The 20,326-nt window shown below is 42.1% G+C and overlaps 1 protein-coding gene across 14 annotated transcripts in view; it reads left to right on the top strand.

Moving 5' to 3' along the window:
* Positions 1 to 20,326, top strand: part of LOC139582722 (otoferlin-like) — a 137,133-nt gene that overhangs the window by 64,827 nt on the left and 51,980 nt on the right. For 13 of the 14 annotated variants that reach the window (XM_071412992.1, XM_071412977.1, XM_071412985.1 and 10 more), the window contains exons 6-14: positions 11,177 to 11,247; positions 12,172 to 12,304; positions 12,460 to 12,514; positions 13,287 to 13,418; positions 14,136 to 14,198; positions 14,414 to 14,498; positions 14,606 to 14,765; positions 14,940 to 15,126; positions 15,368 to 15,554. In XM_071412992.1, coding sequence (XP_071269093.1) covers positions 11,177 to 11,247; positions 12,172 to 12,304; positions 12,460 to 12,514; positions 13,287 to 13,418; positions 14,136 to 14,198; positions 14,414 to 14,498; positions 14,606 to 14,765; positions 14,940 to 15,126; positions 15,368 to 15,554 — 1,073 coding nt within the window. Of the gene's footprint in view, positions 1 to 9,770; positions 9,970 to 11,176; positions 11,248 to 12,171; positions 12,305 to 12,459; positions 12,515 to 13,286; positions 13,419 to 14,135; positions 14,199 to 14,413; positions 14,499 to 14,605; positions 14,766 to 14,939; positions 15,127 to 15,367; positions 15,555 to 20,326 lie in introns of those variants that run through there. The other variant, XM_071412987.1, reaches the window with a different exon arrangement.

Raw genomic sequence — 20,326 nt, 5'->3', positions numbered from 1 at the left:
ATTATGCTTTATGATTATGTAATTGCTAAGGGCTAGATGTCCACGGTAAGAGGTCGTGGAATCTGGTGTGTGTGATATTCATTAAGATGGTCTTATTGCCAGGCTAGCATATGGAACTGTATTACGATGGTTTTATTGCCAGGCTAGCATATGGAACTGTATTACGATGGTTTTATTGCCAGGCTAGCATATGGAACTGTATTACGATGGTTTTATTGCCAGGCTAGCATATGGAACTGTATTACGATGGTTTTATTGCCAGGCTAGCATATGGAACTGTATTACGATGGTTTTATTGCCAGGCTAGCATATGGAACTGTATTACGATGGTTTTATTGCCAGGCTAGCATATGGAACTGTATTACAATGGTTTTATTGCCAGGCTAGCATATGGAACTGTATTACGATGGTTTTATTGCCAGGCTAGCATATGGAACTGTATTACGATGGTTTTATTGCCAGGCTAGCATATGGAACTGTATTACGATGGTTTTATTGCCAGGCTAGCATATGGAACTGTATTACAATGGTTTTATTGCCAGGCTAGCATATGGAACTGTATTACGATGGTTTTATTGCCAGGCTAGCATATGGAACTGTATTACAATGGTTTTATTGCCAGGCTAGCATATGGAACTGTATTACGATGGTTTTATTGCCAGGCTAGCATATGGAACTGTATTACGATGGTTTTATTGCCAGGCTAGCATATGGAACTGTATTAAGATGGTTTTATTGCAAGGCTAGCATATGGAACTGTATTACGATGGTTTTATTGCCAGGCTAGCATATGGAACTGTATTACGATGGTTTTATTGCCAGGCTAGCATATGGAACTGTATTACGATGGTTTTATTGCCAGGCTAGCATATGGAACTGTATTACGATGGTTTTATTGCCAGGCTAGCATATGGAACTGTATTACGATGGTTTTATTGCCAGGCTAGCATATGGAACTGTATTACGATGGTTTTATTGCCAGGCTAGCATATGGAACTGTATTACGATGGTTTTATTGCCAGGCTAGCATATGGAACTGTATTACAATGGTTTTATTGCCAGGCTAGCATATGGAACTGTATTACGATGGTTTTATTGCCAGGCTAGCATATGGAACTGTATTACGATGGTTTTATTGCCAGGCTAGCATATGGAACTGTATTACGATGGTTTTATTGCCAGGCTAGCATATGGAACTGTATTACGATGGTTTTATTGCCAGGCTAGCATATGGAACTGTATTACGATGGTTTTATTGCCAGGCTAGCATATGGAACTGTATTACGATGGTTTTATTGCCAGGCTAGCATATGGAACTGTATTACGATGGTTTTATTGCCAGGCTAGCATATGGAACTGTATTACGATGGTTTTATTGCCAGGCTAGCATATGGAACTGTATTACGATGGTTTTATTGCCAGGCTAGCATATGGAACTGTATTACGATGGTTTTATTGCCAGGCTAGCATATGGAACTGTATTACAATGGTTTTATTGCAAGGCTAGCATATGGAACTGTATTACAATGGTTTTATTGCCAGGCTAGCATATGGAACTGTATTACGATGGTTTTATTGCCAGGCTAGCATATGGAACTGTATTACGATGGTTTTATTGCCAGGCTAGCATATGGAACTGTATTACGATGGTTTTATTGCCAGGCTAGCATATGGAACTGTATTACGATGGTTTTATTGCCAGGCTAGCATATGGAACTGTATTAAGATGGTTTTATTGCCAGGCTAGCATATGGAACTGTATTACGATGGTTTTATTGCCAGGCTAGCATATGGAACTGTATTACAATGGTTTTATTGCCAGGCTAGCATATGGAACTGTATTACGATGGTTTTATTGCAAGGCTAGCATATGGAACTGTATTACGATGGTTTTATTGCAAGGCTAGCATATGGAACTGTATTACGATGGTTTTATTGCAAGGCTAGCATATGGAACTGTATTACGATGGTTTTATTGCCAGGCTAGCATATGGAACTGTATTACGATGGTTTTATTGCCAGGCTAGCATATGGAACTGTATTACGATGGTTTTATTGCCAGGCTAGCATATGGAACTGTATTACGATGGTTTTATTGCAAGGCTAGCATATGGAACTGTATTACGATGGTTTTATTGCAAGGCTAGCATATGGAACTGTATTACGATGGTTTTATTGCCAGGCTAGCATATGGAACTGTATTACGATGGTTTTATTGCCAGGCTAGCATATGGAACTGTATTACAATGGTTTTATTGCAAGGCTAGCATATGGAACTGTATTACGATGGTTTTATTGCAAGGCTAGCATATGGAACTGTATTACGATGGTTTTATTGCCAGGCTAGCATATGGAACTGTATTACGATGGTTTTATTGCCAGGCTAGCATATGGAACTGTATTACGATGGTTTTATTGCCAGGCTAGCATATGGAACTGTATTACGATGGTTTTATTGCAAGGCTAGCATATGGAACTGTATTACGATGGTTTTATTGCAAGGCTAGCATATGGAACTGTATTACGATGGTTTTATTGCCAGGCTAGCATATGGAACTGTATTACGATGGTTTTATTGCAAGGCTAGCATATGGAACTGTATTACGATGGTTTTATTGCAAGGGTAGCTTATGGAACTGTATTACGATGGTTTTATTGCAAGGCTAGCATATGGAACTGTATTACGATGGTTTTATTGCAAGGCTAGCATATGGAACTGTATTACGATGGTTTTATTGCCAGGCTAGCATATGGAACTGTATTACGATGGTTTTATTGCCAGGCTAGCATATGGAACTGTATTACGATGGTTTTATTGCCAGGCTAGCATATGGAACTGTATTAAGATGGTCATACCATGGATCATTTTAAACCCATTGAATAACACATTCATAAACGGCAAAACAGGCAGTGAAAAAAATGTATCATAAGGAATGAGGTTTTGAAGTGTCTGTCCTATACCTACTAGATATAAGAAATCTCAAGTTATACTTCCAGTCAATAGACTGTTAATTAAGATGGTTTTATTGCTAGAAGAATCTGGTGTGTGGGAGATTCATTTAGATGGTTTTATTGCCTACCGTACAATAGATCAGGGGAGAAGCAGAAGGCTAAGAGACATAATCCTAACCTTATTGAGCAGCCAGATTTGGGTCAGAGTTAATGAGAGTTGGAGCCTTGTACAGTACATATCAAACAGAAGATGAAGACTGGGTAGTTTACTGGTGCAACTTAGACCACCCTGTCTGTAATGATAGCATTACATGTGGTTTAAAGGTCATCCCACATTCCAACATTGGTACAGTTTAGGAAGGAGGACTTCTGTTCTTCCGACATTGGCATAGACAAAGGATAAGAGAGAGATGGAGTTGTGTGTGTGTGTGTGTGTGTGTGTGTGTGTGTGTGTGTGTGTGTGTGTGTGTGTGTGTGTGTGTGTGTGTGTGTGTGTGTGTGTGTGTGTGTGTGTGTGTGTGTGTGTGTGCGTGTCTGTCAGTGTCTGAGCTGCACATCACACACACACACACACACACACACACACACACACACACACACACACACACACACACACACACACACACACACACACACACACACACACACACACACACACACTCAATAGCTAAGGGGGGGGGTTGAAGAGGTAGTGTGAGGGGGGTGCTGTCGGATTATTTAAGATTGGCAGGGACTCTGCTGTCCTAGCTTCAGGGGGAAGCTGGTTCCACCATTAGACTGCCAGGACAGAATAGAGCTTGGACTGGGCTGAATGGGAACTGCCCTCCCATAGCGGTGGGACACACACACACACACACACACACACACACACACACACACACACACACACACACACACACACACACACACACACACACACACACACACACACACACACACACACACACACACACACACACACACACACAACTCCATCTCTCTCTTATCCTTTGTCTATGCCAATGTCAGAAGAACAGAGGGCCAAGAGACCAGAGGTGGCAGAATGGAATGCTCGGGTTGGGATGTAGGGTTTTGAGCATAGCCTGAAGGTAGGGAGGGGCAGTTACTCTTGCAAGCGACATGGTCTTTTAGTGGATGCAAGCTTCAACTGGAAGCCTGTGGAGTGTGCGGAGGAGCGGGGTGACATGGGAGAACTTGGGACTGTTGAGCACCAGGTGGGCTGCAGTGTTCTGGATAAGTTGCAGGGTTTTGATAGCACAAACGGTTTGATAGCACAAGGCTCCCAAGTGGCACAGCGGTCTAAGGCACTGCATCTCAGTACAAGAGGTGTCACTACAGTCCCTGGTTCGATCCAGGCTGTATCACATCCGGCCGTGATTGGGAGTCCCATAGGCGGGTGCACAATTGGCACAGCATCGTCCGTGTTCAGCCCGGGGTAGGCTGTCATTTTAAATGCGATTTTTTTCTTAACTGACTTGCCTAGTTAAACAAAGGTTAAATAAAAAAAATATATATATAAAAAAGCAGGAGCCCAGCCAACAGTGAGTTGCAGTAGTCCAGACAGGAGGTGACAAGTGCCTGGATTAGCACATGTGTGAGATGAGGTCATACTCTAGGATGTTGTAGAGCATGAACCTGCAGGAGTGAGTCACTGCTTTGATGTTTGCAGAGAACGACAGGGTGTTGTCCAGGGTCACGCCAAGGTTCTTTGCACTCTGAGAGGGGAACACCGTGGAGTTGTCAACTGTGATGGAGAGGTCTTGGAGAGGGTAGGCCTTCCCCGGGAGGAAGAGAAGCTCTGTCTTGTCGAGCTTGAGGTGGTGGGCCGACATCCAAGCTGAGATATCTGCCAGGCATGCAGAGATGAGAGCTTTGGCAGTGTGGAGAGCCTCTGTGACACATGCAGAGATGAGCAGTCTCTGTTGAGTGATCCATCTTGAAGCTTGACTGGTTAGGGTCAAGAATATTCTTCTGAGACAGATAGCAAGAGAGTTGGTCAGAGACGGCACGCTCAAGTGTTTTGGAAAGAAAAGATACCGATTAGTAGTTTTTCACATCAGAGGAGTCAAATGTTGGCTTCTTGAAGAGGAAACTCTGCATTCTGAAGTCAAAGGGGATGCAGCCAGTTACATTTACATTACATTTCATACATTTGTGTACTGGTCCCCCCTGGGTATCGAACCCACATCACTGGCATTGCAAGTGCCGTGCTCTACCAACTGAACCACACGGGAACACATTTCACTTATTCATGTATCACAATTCCAGTGGGTCAGAAGTTTACATACACTAAGTTGATTATGCCTTTAAACAGCTTGGAAAGTTCCAGAAAATTATGTCATGTCTTTAGAAGCTTCTGATAGGTTAATTGACATTATTTGAGTCAATTGAAGGTGTACCTGTGGATATATTTCAAGGCCTACCTTCAAACTCTTTGCTTGACATGCCTCTTTGCTTGACATCATGGGAAAATCAAAATAAATCAACCAAGACCTCAGAAAAAAAATTGTAGACCTCCACAAGTCTGGTTCATCCTTGGGAGCAATTTCCAAACGCCTGAAGGTACCACGTTCATCTGTACACACAATAGTATGCAAGTTAAACACCATAGGACCACGCAGCTGTCATACCTCTCAGGAAGGAGACGCGTTCTGTCTCCTAGAGATGAACGTACTTTGGTGCGAAAAGTGCAAATTAATCCCAGAACAACAGCAAAGGACCTTGTAAAGATGCTGGAGGAAACAGGTACAAAAGTATTTATATCCACAGTAAAACGAGTCCTATATCGACATAACCTAAAAGGCCACTCAGCAAGGAAGAAGCCACTTCTCCAAAACCGCCATAAAAAAAGCCAGACTACGGTTTGCACATGGAGACAAAGATCGTACTTTTTGGAGAAATGTCCTCTGGTCTGATGAAACAAAAATAGAACTGTTTGGCCATAATGACCATCGTTATGTTTGGAGGAAAAAGGGGGATGCTTGCAAGCCGAAGAACACCATCCCAAACATGAAGCATGGGCGTGGCAGCATCATGTTGTGGGGGTGGGTCTGACTCTTGCTGCAGGAGGGACTGGTGCACTTCACAAAATAGATGGCATCATTCTGTGGCATCATTCCACAGAAAATTCTGTGGATATATTGAAGCAACATCTCAAGATATCAGTCAGGAAGTTAAAGCTTGGTCGCAAATGGATCTTCCAAATGGACAATGATCCCAAGCATACTTCCAAAGTTGTGGCAAAATGGCTTAAGGACAACAAAGTCAAGGTATTGGAGTGGCCATCACGAAGCCCTGACCTCAGTCCTATAGAAAGTTTGTGGCCAGAACTGACCTGACGCAGAGCTGACGCAGAGCTGGTGTAAACTTACATAACATGTAATCCCTTGCAAAACGGAGGAAACCGAGGCAGGGATTGTTTTGAATGTTAATTTGGTTAGGCTTTTGTTTAATTCGTTCACTCATTTTGTTAGTTTTGTGTTGGGATGTAAGCAAGCTCATTCTGTGCCAGCCTGGGGCCGTCATGCTTTCAAGGGCCACCTTTGATCATACCCACAATGCAACAGGTTGGCGGCGCATCAAACAGTATTGTGATGGTGTTGTGTTGTGGGGTCTTTTCATCTGTATAAGTGTATCACACGGCAGTGCCAACAAATGACAGATCTAGGATGTATTTTATGTCTTTAACGTAGACTTAAGGGTCTTTATTCATATGAGGTCTATGTGTACTTACAGTTGCACTGGTAGAATGTTCTGGAGTCTTTGATTGCTACTGTAGCAATGTGTTCTTGGTTTGAAGCTGTGGCTTGTTTGAAGTACTTATAGTAGGTTAGAGCTTTAGTTGTAGACATCAAATGCTATAGTTGTAGAGGTAACTTTAGATTGCAAGAATCTCTTACAACTCCTCAATGTTCCGTGTTGTGTTTTATGTCACTGTTTTCCCTCAAGGTCTTCTGCAGTGTGTCTGAGTGCAGTGTTTTGTGTTTTGTAGTGTCTTGCTGTGGTGTATTGCCTGTGCATTATGTGCCACTGTGTTCCTACCACATGTTGACTGACTGAGTGACACTCCCTGACTTTATAACTGAACTTCAGTAAAGGGTCAATCTGAACAAATAGAAGTAGATGCTAGAAGGGGAATTAATCCACTGAGGTGATGGAATTAATGATGTCTTATAAAGTATAAACAAGTGCTAAAGGGAGTGCTATGCAGTCTTTATGAGCAAAGCTCTGTGTAACTAAGTACCTGTTTGTTTGTCCTTCTTTTCCCTTTGAACTGAAATGGGAAGACAAACCGAACAATTAACAACTATAAATGAATATGTAATCAAAACACTGCAAATCAAACCAATCAAATCACATCAAACCAATCAAAACCACACAAACTGTATGCTTGAATCAGGTTGTAGAGTATCCTCATTCAAGCCATCAACTACTAAGGTATGTGCAGCATGGCACCATAGCCCACTAGTGCTTCAGCTTCAGTACCACATAGTCCAGGAATAATACTTCCATAGCAGACTCAGCAAACAAATAATAACCACAGCAGATCACTACAGCAGTACAAACTGAGAGAATCATCGTCTGATGCTGCATTGGGCTATATTTTCTATTCAGTATTGGTAAATAATTAATAAGAGTGCTCTTGTAGTTTTATCATGACTCATGAGGTACATAATAAGAGAATGAACATCAATCCAAACTGGTACTCTGATAATGTCTCAGTACTGTTACTTTTAGGGTCTGACTCTTGAGGTTGTAGGATCAATAAAACATAATGAGAGAGAGAGAGAGAGAGAGAGAGAGAGAGAGAGAGAGAGAGAGAGAGAGAGAGAGAGAGAGAGAGAGAGAGAGAGGGAGAGAAAAAGAGAGAGAGAGAGAGAGAGAGAGAGAGAGAGAGAGAGAGAGAGAGAGAGAGAGAGAGAGAGAGAGAGAGAGAGAGAGAGAGAGAGAGAGAGAGAGAGAGAGAGAGAGAGCAATATTATTAATTGTGGAGGCAGGTTGCCCAGTGGTTAGAGTGTTGGACTAGCAACCAAAAGTTTGCAAGATCAAATCCCTGGGCTGACAAGGTAAAAATGAACTGAAAAAGGAACTTAATCCACTCTTCCAAGGCTATCATTGAAAAAAATAACTTGTTCTTAACTGACTTGCCTAGTAAAATATTTTTTTTCTAAATCTCTATTTTAAATACAATTATGATACAAGACTTTCCTTCTCCTCTGTATATTTGTAAGACCAGTATTCTGGGCTGCTGTGGTATTTATTTCTTCATTAGTGGCTTTAAGTAAGTGGCTAGAACAATCAGTGGGACGCAGGGTGGTATGCTGCTGAAATCTTGAAATCATGAAAGAGAAACAGCATTCCATTAGTATTTGCATGTGCAGATGCCTACTTATTGGAGATGTAAATAATTGAATGCCTAACAAACAATGACAGAAAGAGAAAGAGAGAAATAACGGGAGGAGGAAGAGAGATGTGGAGAGAAACAATTCAGCAGTTGACTGGGGAAGGAGGGAGGAGGAAGGAGGGAGGAGAGGCTGAATAGCAGAGGTGGTTAACTTTTAACAGGCTTTCTCTGAATACCCCTCCGTTTTAAAATGTTCATTCTGCTCAACCCCAAAAGAGTCTGGTATTGCGTGGTGATCTACTCCCACACCATGGCTTTAGACACTTATTCATGTCCACCTTGCATCACTCCATCTCTCTGCCTGCTCACTGATCTTTCATCCAGTCTCACACAGCCCCATCTCTACCCTCTCCATTAAACTAGAGGCATCGGGTCACTGATTAAACAACAACAGCAAAAGCCGAAAGCCTTCCAATCAATTTCTGTTGTCTTTCTCTCACTCAGACACGGCCTCTCTCTAAAGATAATGATGTTGGTTAGCTACTTTCTTATTACCCATCTGCATTCACTATGTACTTGGCACAGTAAAGGAAATGAGAAGGCTGGAAAAAGAGGAACAGAGAAGTAGGTATCACTCAGTCGGCTCTATGCTTTTCTGTTGTAATGTTGGGAACTTTCTTAGAGTGTCTCTTTGGTCTCTTTGTTACAGGGTGTTAAAGTGTATCGAGCCCATTTCTCTGTTAGTTTTCATCCCTGGTGACAGCTCACTGCGGTTTACTGACAGGCAGCTTCCAGAGTCTGTCTGCTCCAGTTTCATCCCCTCCATCTTGTCCCTGCTGTCTGTGATAAGGCTCTGTGATCCTCTACAGCTCTCTGACTGACACATTCCAAACTTACCTCTTTAGTCCTCCCAGTTCATTCAACAGTAGAAAATTATACAAATAAAAAACTCTCTGCTCTGACAAAGTGAGAGCCCAAAATACTTCTTCAACCACCACAGTGTCAAATCAAATCACATTTTATTGTTCACATATACGTGTTTAGCAGATCTTATTGCGGGTGTAGCGAAATGCTTCTGTGTAGCAAAATGCTTATGTGTGTGTGCGTGCGTATGTGTGTGTATGTCTGTGCTTCAGTGTGTACTGTATTAGTGCTCCAATGGATCCCTTGCCATGATTGGCTACACTCGTATTATTTGGTTGTCAGCGCTCCCCCTCCTCCCTGCTCCCTGCTCCCTCCTCTCCTCCCTGCACCCTCCTCCCGGCTCCCTCCTCCCTGCTCCCTCCTTCCTCCTCCCTCCTCCCTCCTCCATGCTCCCTCCTCCCTCCTCCCTGCTCCCTTCTCCCTCCTCCCTGCTCCCTTCTCCCTCCTCCATGCTCCCTCCTCCCTCCTCCCTCCTCCCTGCTCCCTTCTCCCTCCTCCCTGCTCCGTCCTCCCCAACCCTACAGCAGCTTCTGCACTACTGTATCTCCTCAAGCCTCAGATTCATCCTCTCACCTGCCTCTTCCTTTCCCTCCTCTGTCTCCTTTCCTCCCTGTGTACCTCTTGACCTACTCCTTATCTATGGAAGGAACTGCTAATATGGAATAGAGTGAATGAGTGAAGCGTATTCTGTTGAGCAGCAGGGAGAGAGGGTGCTAGTGTTGTCATCCCGAGCTGGGTTTGGACCCAGGGTATGTATGAACCACTTGAGATGCTTAAATGTCTGTTCATCTGATTGAGGCTGTAGTCAACCCCTGATGATTCCATTCTTGGGTTGTTTTGAGGTGCTATTGGTTTTGTTTTTACAAATATTACAATCTAAATATTTGCATTGTTAGATGGTCAATAATAGACGGCAGGATAATAGCACAGTTGCTAGGTGATTCGATATGCTTGTCAGTTGAACACACAGAAGCAAGACTTCCAAGGCTTTCCATTCATATTTTTTTTATTGTTTTTTAAAATTTAAGTCTGTTCTGCCTTCAACGTGTTTGACCTTGATTTGAAATGATTAGGAGAACTATAGCTACACCTTGAACCTGGCTTTGTAGATACACCAGCCTTGAGTGAACAATTGCTAAGTCTTTTGTAGTCTAAATAATGTTGCTTCTTTCTGAAGGATTTTCCATTTCCAATTTATCCTCCCAAACCTGTCATATTGAATAGGGTGTAATATCATATCTATTCTTGAAAGACCATTCCATTTGATCTCCTTCATTTTCTGGTTCTTATCAAAAGAGGGTTAGATGTATATCAGTGAATTAATGAAAGAAAAGACAGAAAGCAGACATTTCACTCTGATTGACTGCTTCACTTTAGAATGCTTGAGCAGACAAATTGAAAACCTCCCTTTCATCTTCTATCTGACATGTATCCATATCCGCAGCTAATTGGACGGTCACGCACATCATTTTTAATTATTAAGGCCCTTCATTTGCCGGTCCGGCAGTGACATCACAGCCTTTGTTGTGGTGGTGATATGTGATCCTCTGTAATAACTGTGTGGTGTTATTGGACACCCTTGTTTTCTATTGTGATGGGGGTCGGGGAGTTTAGAGACTGTCTCATCAATGTGATATTCATCTCTGCAAAATGTTTCCATCCTGATGGTGCAGTGTGTTACATTGGTGTAGGGTTTAGTTAGTTACTGTCAGTTTTCATCATGTACTTACATGGTTCTTTGTTGAATGAGCTCCTCCTTAGATTAATATAAAGGTTAACTAAGAGAGTCAGCAAAGTGCTCCGAATGACAGCATAATGACAACAGTTCATGAAATTTAGGAAATTGTCTTTGCCATTAGTCCAAAAGTGGGAGCTCTTCCCAGATATTTGACCTGATTTCACTGTGTCGGATTTCAGTAGTTTCTTTCTATTTCTCCTCTTGTCTTCCTCCATCAGAGCAGGGAAGGGGGTATTCTCAGCCATGAAGCTCCACAAGAGCAAGAGCTCCAGAGACGACCACAAGAAAGGTAGGCTTTTACTAATCAGCTCCTAATCCAGACCTTGATAAGAAGGGTAGGCTTTTACTAATCAGCTGCTCATCCAGACCTTGAAAAAAGGGTAGGCTTTTACTAATCAGCTCCTAATCCAGACCTTGAAAAAAGGGTAGGCTTTTACTAATCAGCTCCTAATCCAGACCTTGATAAGAAGGGTAGGCTTTTACTAATCAGCTGCTCATCCAGACCTTGATAAGAAGGGTAGGCTTTTACTAATCAGCTGCTCATCCAGACCTTGATAAGAAGGGTAGGCTTTTACTAATCAGCTGCTCATCCAGACCTTGATAAGAAGGGTAGGCTTTTACTAATCAGCTGCTCATCCAGACCTTGATAAGAAGGGTAGGCTTTTACTAATCAGCTCCTAATCCAGACCTTGATAAAAAGGGTCGGCTTTTACTAATCAGCTGCTCATCCAGACCTTGAAAAAAGGGTAGGCTTTTACTTATCAGCTGCTCATCCAGACCTTGATAAGAAGGGTAGGCTTTTACTAATCAGCTGCTCATTCAGACCTTGAAAAAAGGTTAGGCTTTTACTTATCAGCGCCTTATCCAGACCTTGATAAGAAGGGTAGGCTTTTACTAACCAGCTCCTTATCCAGACTTTGATAATAAGGGTAGGATTTTACTAACCAGTTGATTATCCAGACCTTGAAATAAAGGATCGGTTTTTACTAGCCAGCTGATTATCCAGACCTTGAAAAAATTGTAGGTTTTTACTAATCAGCTTATTATCCAGACCTTGATAAGAAGGGTAGGTTTTTACTAATCAACTGATTATCCGGACCTTGTTAAGCTGAATCAGGTGTGTTAGAGCAGAGATATCCCAGTGACTCTTCAGGAGGAGGGTTGCCAACCCCTGGCATAAACTCACATGGGTTATTGTGATGGCACCCCACAGATGAGCCAGCCACCCTGGACATGGAGGATCTGGACAGGAAGGCCTTACGTCTGGGAGGGTTTGTGGGTCTGGACCCAGACTGCATCTCCCTGGCATCCGTCACCGCCGTCACCACCAATGTCTCCAACAAGAGGTCAGTGTACTGTATACTTGCTCTACATCTGTTAGTGCAATGATCCATTGACCCTTTATAACACTCTTATTCATGTTTATAACCCACACTAAATTACTATACCAAATTGAGTAAATAGTCAACTGCTCTGATTTGTGTCTTCTTGATGCTCTCAGGTCAAAGCCTGATATCAAGATGGAACCTAGTTCTGGGAGGCCTGTGGATTACCAGGTGAGAGGAGGAAAGGAATTACCACGACTTCAGTCACTGCTGGAAATGTATATTGTATACACTGTGGTCAGATGTAACCATGCCTGTCCAGTTTGTTTAACAACTAGCCCCTAAAGGCAGACAAGGCTTAACCCCTGCCAGCTGTGTGTCTTTGTCTTCACTGTATCTACGCATCCTTAGCTCCATTACACAATAGCTGCTGCAGTTCGTGGAGAGAGGGATTTTTTTCTTGGATTGTATTAGGATCCCAATTTACTGACTCCAGTAGGGATGAATGGATAGGATATAGTGTCTTCACACTGGGTGGTTAGAACAAAAGCTAGCAGCTCATTAATGTAGCCTAACTTCAGGCTGCAGCTACTCTCCCCTGCCAGCAACAGCACACTGGCCTATATACATTCATGTACCAGTCTCTGTGACCACAAACCACAACTCTGCACACCAACTGAGATGTTCACAGCACAGTCTATGTGTGCCTTGCACTGTGCTGGGCTCCTTAGTAAAGGTATAAAGGTATAATTAACCTTCAGGGATAGGAGTCGCCTCTCTAGTCAAAACCTCCAGTTTGATTTTCATCTTGATTGTTTGGCTTGGTACCCTTTTGTTATGGTGCATTTACTCACCTTTAGATGGAAGGTTTTGGAGTAAAATGAATCCCGGCTAGAATATTGCCTACCTGCTTATTCCCTTCTGAGTCCTATAATCATCCAACCGGGATTTCCGAAAAACCTGTTTCCTTAAGAAAATGTTCTGTTATTTTGCAACGTATTAGATTAGCATCACAGTGGTCGAGGCCAGGCAGCTGGTAGGCCTAAACATGGACCCTGTTGTCTGTGTGGAGATTGGGGAAGACAAGAAGTACACCTCCATGAAGGAATCCACCAACTGCCCCTACTACAATGAGGTAAGTGCGTCTCTCTCTCTCTCTCTCTCTCTCTCCCTCTCTCTCTCTCCATCTCTCTCTCCCTCTCTCTCTCTCGCTCTCTCCTTCTCTTTCTCTCTTTCTCATTCTCTCTATCTCTCCCTTTCTCTCTCTCCCTCTCTCTTTTTCATTGTCTCTCCCTCACTTCTCTCCCTCCCTCCCTCCCTCCCTCGCCTCCCCTCTTTCTTCTATAGTATGTGTGTAATTGAGTTGAAACAGTGAGAAGAGCAGCCATTCTCAGTCCAGAGTCTCAACACCAGGCTGGCTCTGTTCAGAACAAAGCCTCTGCCTGTAAGGGCTCAGCAGGGCTCTACACATTACACTCTTATTTCACGAGAGGGAGGCTGAGCAAAACATTAAAGCATTATTCAGTCGATGCCCTGATCCAGCTAGGGTGACAAGCATGTTAATCAGTACTAATTACCCTTGTATTATATAAGATTAACCTGGACGCTACACAGAATTGATCCAACCGATGCTGAAAGTATGTTCATTTGATCATCATTGGTTGTATTCTGTAGAAACATGTCTGTTGTGTTCATGATCCGTGAATCATTATCGGGTTGATTTATTCAATTGAACCTTTGAATCTCCTGAACACAATGGAATGATCATCCCAAGGTACAACATGGGTCATTTGACAGAGAGTAAGGCTAAGGTATTTGTCACATCTCATAATGTCTTATCTTCTCCCCACAGTATTTTGTCTTTGACTTCCACGTCCCACCAGATGTCATGTTTGACAAGATCCTCAAGCTCTCAGTAAGTGGCATACATATCTTATACCCACACACAGTAACACACACACACACCTACTCAATCTTTATCTTTACAGTAGCAGCCTTTGAGCATGAACCTAACCCTACTCCACTCAACTGCTTCCAAAACAACACCAAGACGAACAGTCTCTATGGCAGGTCTAATGTAGCGCATATGTTTGCAGTATATTCTATATGTTCTCCTCTGTCTTTCACTAGGTGATCCACTCCAAGAACCTGCTGCGGAGTGGCACCTTGGTTGGCACCTTCAAGCTAGATGTTGGCACCGTCTACTCCCAGCCTGGTAAGGGTGTTGAGACTGGACCCATAATGTCTCAGAACCTCTTATAAGGATACACGATGATTAATAAGTTTCAATTAATAGATGATTGGTTGACACCTGTGTCACAGAGCACCAGTTCTACCACAAGTGGGCCATGCTGTCTGACCCTGATGACATCACGGCGGGGTGCAAAGGATACATCAAGTGTGACATCGCCGTGGTGGGGAAGGGGGACAATATCAAGACTCCCCACAAAGCCAACGAGACGGATGAAGACGACATAGAGGGGTAAGAGAATGTTTAATTGGGGCAAAATAATGTCAAAGGGTTATACAATGTTCTAGTGGACAGATAATGTTGTAGAGTGGTCAGGTCATAAGATATAAAAGGCCAGAGAATGTTATCAAGGGGTTTTGATGAGACAAAATCAGACTTTTTTTTCAACCTTTTTTTTCTGGTCAGGAACCTCCTGCTTCCAGAGGGAGTTCCGTTGGAGAGGCAGTGGGCGCGGTTCTACGTGAAGATCTACCGAGCCGAGGGCCTTCCCAAGATGAACACCAGCATCATGGCCAATGTGAAGAAGGCCTTCATAGGGGAGAACAGAGACCTGGTGGACCCCTACGTACAAGTGGTCTTCGCTGGACAGAGAGTAGGTTCACTACAGCCGCTACTCAGGAGATCAGGACACCATGAACCTGAAGACGTTTTATTGAAACTGTCTGTTTTATTTCTTTGTTGGATAAACAAAATAGACAAATGGCATTACATAATGGATCACAATCACATTATAAATACAGTATACATTATTTACAATATATACATAATATGAAGTGTCTTAGTATAAGAATTAAATGTGTGTCAATCCAAACGTATGTTGTTGTTTCCTCCAGGGGAAGACGTCTGTACAGAAGAGCAGTTATGAGCCCATCTGGAACGAGCAGGTGGTCTTCACAGAGATGTTTCCTCCGCTCTGCAAACGCATCAAGGTCCAGATACGAGACTCTGACAAAGTCAATGACGTTGCCATAGGAACGCACTTCATTGACCTGCGAAAGATCGCCAACGATGGTGACAAAGGTAAGGTGATATATCTACCCAGTCCATAGATCAACATTAGCCTCAATATTGATAGGTCATCAGGTCAAGCCAATGTTATTGTAGCACATTAGTTATTTTGGTGCTAAGTCATTTTTACCAAGTCATTAGAGGGTTTAAATGTCTATAGAAAAGTCTTCAGCCAAAAAGTGCTTGAGAAAAACAAGTACACAAGAAAGTCCATTTCAAAACACAGTCTTACTCCAACAGATTACGCCAGCGTCGTCCTCAGTCCAAATGCCGATTCACCTCGGCTTTCCCACACGGTGAAGCTGGATAAGCGAGCTAAACACAAGAGAATATGGGCCAGTGCCTCGTTCCGCACAGCACTCCAAACATACACTCAAATGTGTGAAGAAAATGTTCTCTCTATCGTATAGCTGGCTGTGCTTTAAAACTACCACTGGACTGGATTAAAAATAATCAGAAATGTCAAAAAGGATAACTGTGCAAACAATGCTAAGCAAAACACTCCACCTAACTTTTCATGTATCGCCAACTTGCCACTGAGCACGGTAGTCCAACTGGCCCCCCAGCCGGGTAAACAAAACAAAAACATTTTGTTTTATTGAATGCCAGCAAAGCCACTACACAACACAACACTAAACAATAGAATAATTGCACTATAACGGTGACAAGCTGTGCCCACAAACTAAAATATATATATATTTAACCTTTATTTAACTAGGCAAGTCAGTTAAGAACAAATTCTTATTTACAATGATGGCCTACCAAATGGCAAAAGGCCTTCTGCGGGGACGGGGACTGGGAAAATAAAGCTGTCCCGACAGCAGAGTCTCAACAGCAGTCCCAACACCTTACCACTGCTACACCAGGCTATCAGCGGAGCCTTGTCTGGCAGTGAAACAGTTCATTCAGCCTCATTTACTGCCTTTTGATAAAACATAGCTGATATGGCTTGCTTAACTTCTCTGGAATATGTGGGACGGTAGCGTCCCACTTGGCCAAAAGCCAGAAAAAATGTAGCGTGCCAAATTCAAATATATTACTATAAAAATCAATCTTTCATGAAATCACACATGAAATACACCAAATTAAAGCTACACATGTTGTGAATCCAGCCAACATGTCTGATTTCAAAAAGGATTTACGGCGAAAGCACACCAAACGATTATGTTAGCTCAGTACATAGCCACAGAAAAACACAGCCATTTTCCCAGCAAAAGATAGTAGTCACAAAAAGCAGAAATAGAGATAAAATGAATCACTAACCTTTGATGACCTTCATCAGATGACAATCATAGGACATCATGTTACACAATACATTTTTGTTTTTGTTCTATAATGTGCATATTTATATCCACAAATGTTAGTTTACATTGGCGCCATGTTCAGAAATGCCTCCAAAATATCCGGAGAAATTGAACTTTGAAGAAAGATACATGTTTTACATATATTTAAAGATACACTTGTTCTTAATGCAACCGCTGTGTCAGATTTCAAAAAAACTTTACGTAAAAAGCACACCATGCAATAATCTGAGACGGCGCTCAAACATAACAACATTTCTCCGCCATGTTGGAGTCAACAGAAATACGAACTTACATAATAAATATTCCCTTACCTTTGATCATCTTCATCAGAATGCACTCCCAGGAATCCTAGTTCCACAATAAATTGTTGTTTTGTTCAATAATGTCCATTACTTATGTCTAGTAGCTACTTTTGCTAGCATGTTTAGTGCACATGTCCAAACGCTCGCGCAAATGCAGGCGAACTCGGACGAAAACTTCAAAAAGTTATATAACAGGTCGAATAAACTGGTCAAACTAAGTAGAGAATCAATCTTCAGGATGTTGTTATCATATATATCCAATAACGTTCCAACCGGAGCATTCCTTCATGTCTGTAGAAGTTATGGAACGCAAGGCGATATCATGAGGAAAGCGCGTGACCAGGAACTGGCAATCTGCCAGACCACTGACTCATTCCCCTCCCCTCTGGCCCCACAACACAGCATAAGCTTCATTCCACGTTCTACAGACTGTTGACATCTAGTGGAAGGCGTAGGAAGTGCAAACAGATCCATATCTTACAGGGAATTGAATCGGTGATGAGTTGAACATTGACCAGTCTCAGAATTCTCACTTCCTGTTTGGATTTTTTCTCAGGTTTTTGCATGCCATATGAGTTCTGTTATAATCACAGACATCAGTCAAACAGTTTTAGAAACTTCAGAGTGTTTTATATCCAATAGTAATAATAATATGCATATATTAGCATCTGGGACAGAGTAGCAGTTCACTATGGGCACGCAATTCATCCAAAAGTGAAAATGCTGCCCCCTATCATAAAGAAGTTAAACAAATGTGGTTTCTACTGACAATTGAGATATACAAACTATGGCATAAGGGGACGACGAGCGGATAAGAGGCAATCCGTAATTTCGATTAAGACATTAAATGAACGAGCTAGGATGGACGTAGTCAATAGAACGTCGTTCAGCACTTTTGAAATGTACAGCGACAGAATTCAGAACATGCGCCGTTCTTACAGTATTCTCCCTGTACACCAAGCCAGAACCGTAGGATAAATAAAGGAGGCATATAAGCAGACAATGAAAGCTCTTACAATATTCAATGATGACATTTCTCTAAAACAGGCTATAGGCTACCTGCACCAAGTCAGAACAGAAGGTGAAATTATAAGGGGAAAAGGGACCGACTTATTAGGGGGAAGCACATGGGCTACTAACAGCTTACTACACAACATACACTTAGTATTACTTTCTTAGCTACAGTATATATACACTACCGTTCAAAAGTTTGGGGTCACTTAGAAATGTCCTTGTTTTTTAAAGAAAAGCATATTTTTCATCCATTAAAATAACATCAAATTAATCAGAATGTCACGCCCTGACCATAGAGAGCCCTTGGTTTTCTATGGTGTTGTAGGTCAGGCGTGACTAGGGGGTGTTCTAGTCGATGCATTTCCATGTTGGTGCTCTTAGTATGGTTCCCAATTAGAGGCAGCTGATATTCGTTGTCTCTAATTGGGGATCATACTTAAGGTGTCCCTGTTCCCACCTGCATTTGTGGGATATTGTTTTGTTGAGTGCAGATGTGCGCTCTGTTACTTCACGGTCATTGTTTGCTTATTGTTTTGTTTAAGTTTCACTAATAAAATATGTGGAATTCGAATCACCCTGCGCCTTGGTCCGTCTATCTTAAAACCTTTTGTCAATAGGGGGTGCTATTTGCACTTTGTAAAAAATTTGTTCCCAAATTAAACTGCCTCGTACTCAATTCTTGCTCGTACAATATGCATATTATTATTACTATTGGATAGAAAACACTCTCTAGTTTCTAAAACCGTTTGAATTATTTCTCTGAGTGAAACAGAACTCATTCTGCAGCACACTTCCTGTCAAGAAGTGAGATTTCTGAAATCGAGGTCTCTGTTCCAGGGTCGGTTTATAAATTCCCTTGTAAGCTATGGGGCTACATGCACTGCATACGCCTTCCCCTAGATGTCAGTAAGCGGTGAGACTTTGAATGGAGTGGATAGCACCATCTGGGGGAGTATAAAGCCTCTTGGAACGGAAGGACCGACCTTTTCGACGCGGGGCCTGACGCAGGAGGGACACCAGGCATGGCGTCCTGAAAAGCTTTCGGTTTAGCAGTTCTATATCTCCGGCTCTGATTTAATTAGTTTTTTGTCTTAAAAACTTCATAAGGTAGTTAATTTAAACCGACTTATAGCAGTTTATATCAGTTTATTGCGATTTTCTGGAGTTTCTTTGTCAGGCGTTATCGCGAGTTGGGCACCTCTCCGGTACATCGCTGGCGTTAGCAGCTAATTCTACAGGAGTAGAGGACATCTTTCAACCAAAAGACGATTGTTCTGGACAAAGGACCACTTGCCCAAGATTCTGATGGAAGCTCATCAAAAAGTAAGAGCTATTTATGATGTTAATTCGTATTTCTGTGGAAAAATGTAAAATTATTAGTCCGCCATTAATTTCGGCATGGTCTCGCTGTAACGCACGCTGTATGTCGAGTAACGTTAATTTTAAAAATCTAACACAGCGGTTGCATTAAGAACTAATGTATCTTTCATTTGCTGTCCAACTTGTATTTTTTAGTCAAGTTTACGATTAGTTATCGATTAGATTAGGTGCCTCTCCAAGATGGCGCCGGCCAGATTGCTTCAAGTTTGGCTACATTTCACATTGTATACCCACGATTTGTGCCGTTAAATATGCACATTTTCGAACAAATCCTATATGCATTGTGTAATATGATGTTACGGGACTGTCATCTGATGAAGTATATGAAGGTTAGTCAAAAATTATATATCTTTTGCTGGTTTGTTAGGATCGCTAACCTTTGCTGCTGGTAAACGGCTTGTGTTTCTGGCTATTGTGGTAAGCTAATATAATGCTATGTTGTGTTTTCGCTGTAAAACACTTAAAAAATCTGAAATATTGGCTGGATTCACAAGATGTTGGTCTTTCATTTGCTGTACGCTGTGTATTTTTCAGAAATGTTTTATGATGAGTATTTAGGTATTTGACGTTGGTCTCTGTAATTATTCTGGCTGCTTCGGCACTATTTCAGATTGCAGCTGCAATGTAGAACTGTGATTTATACCTGAAATATGCAAATTTTTCTAACAAAACATATGCTATACAATAAATGTGTTATCAGACTGTCATTTGATGAAGTTGTTTCTTGGTTAGTGGCTATTTATATCTTTATTTGGTCGAAATTGTGATAGCTACCTATGCAGGA

This window comes from Salvelinus alpinus, chromosome 8, assembly GCF_045679555.1.
Source record: "Salvelinus alpinus chromosome 8, SLU_Salpinus.1, whole genome shotgun sequence".
Taxonomy (NCBI): domain Eukaryota; kingdom Metazoa; phylum Chordata; class Actinopteri; order Salmoniformes; family Salmonidae; genus Salvelinus; species Salvelinus alpinus.
The sequence above is the reverse complement of the archived record's forward strand: the minus strand, read 5'-3'. Positions and strand labels throughout refer to the sequence as shown.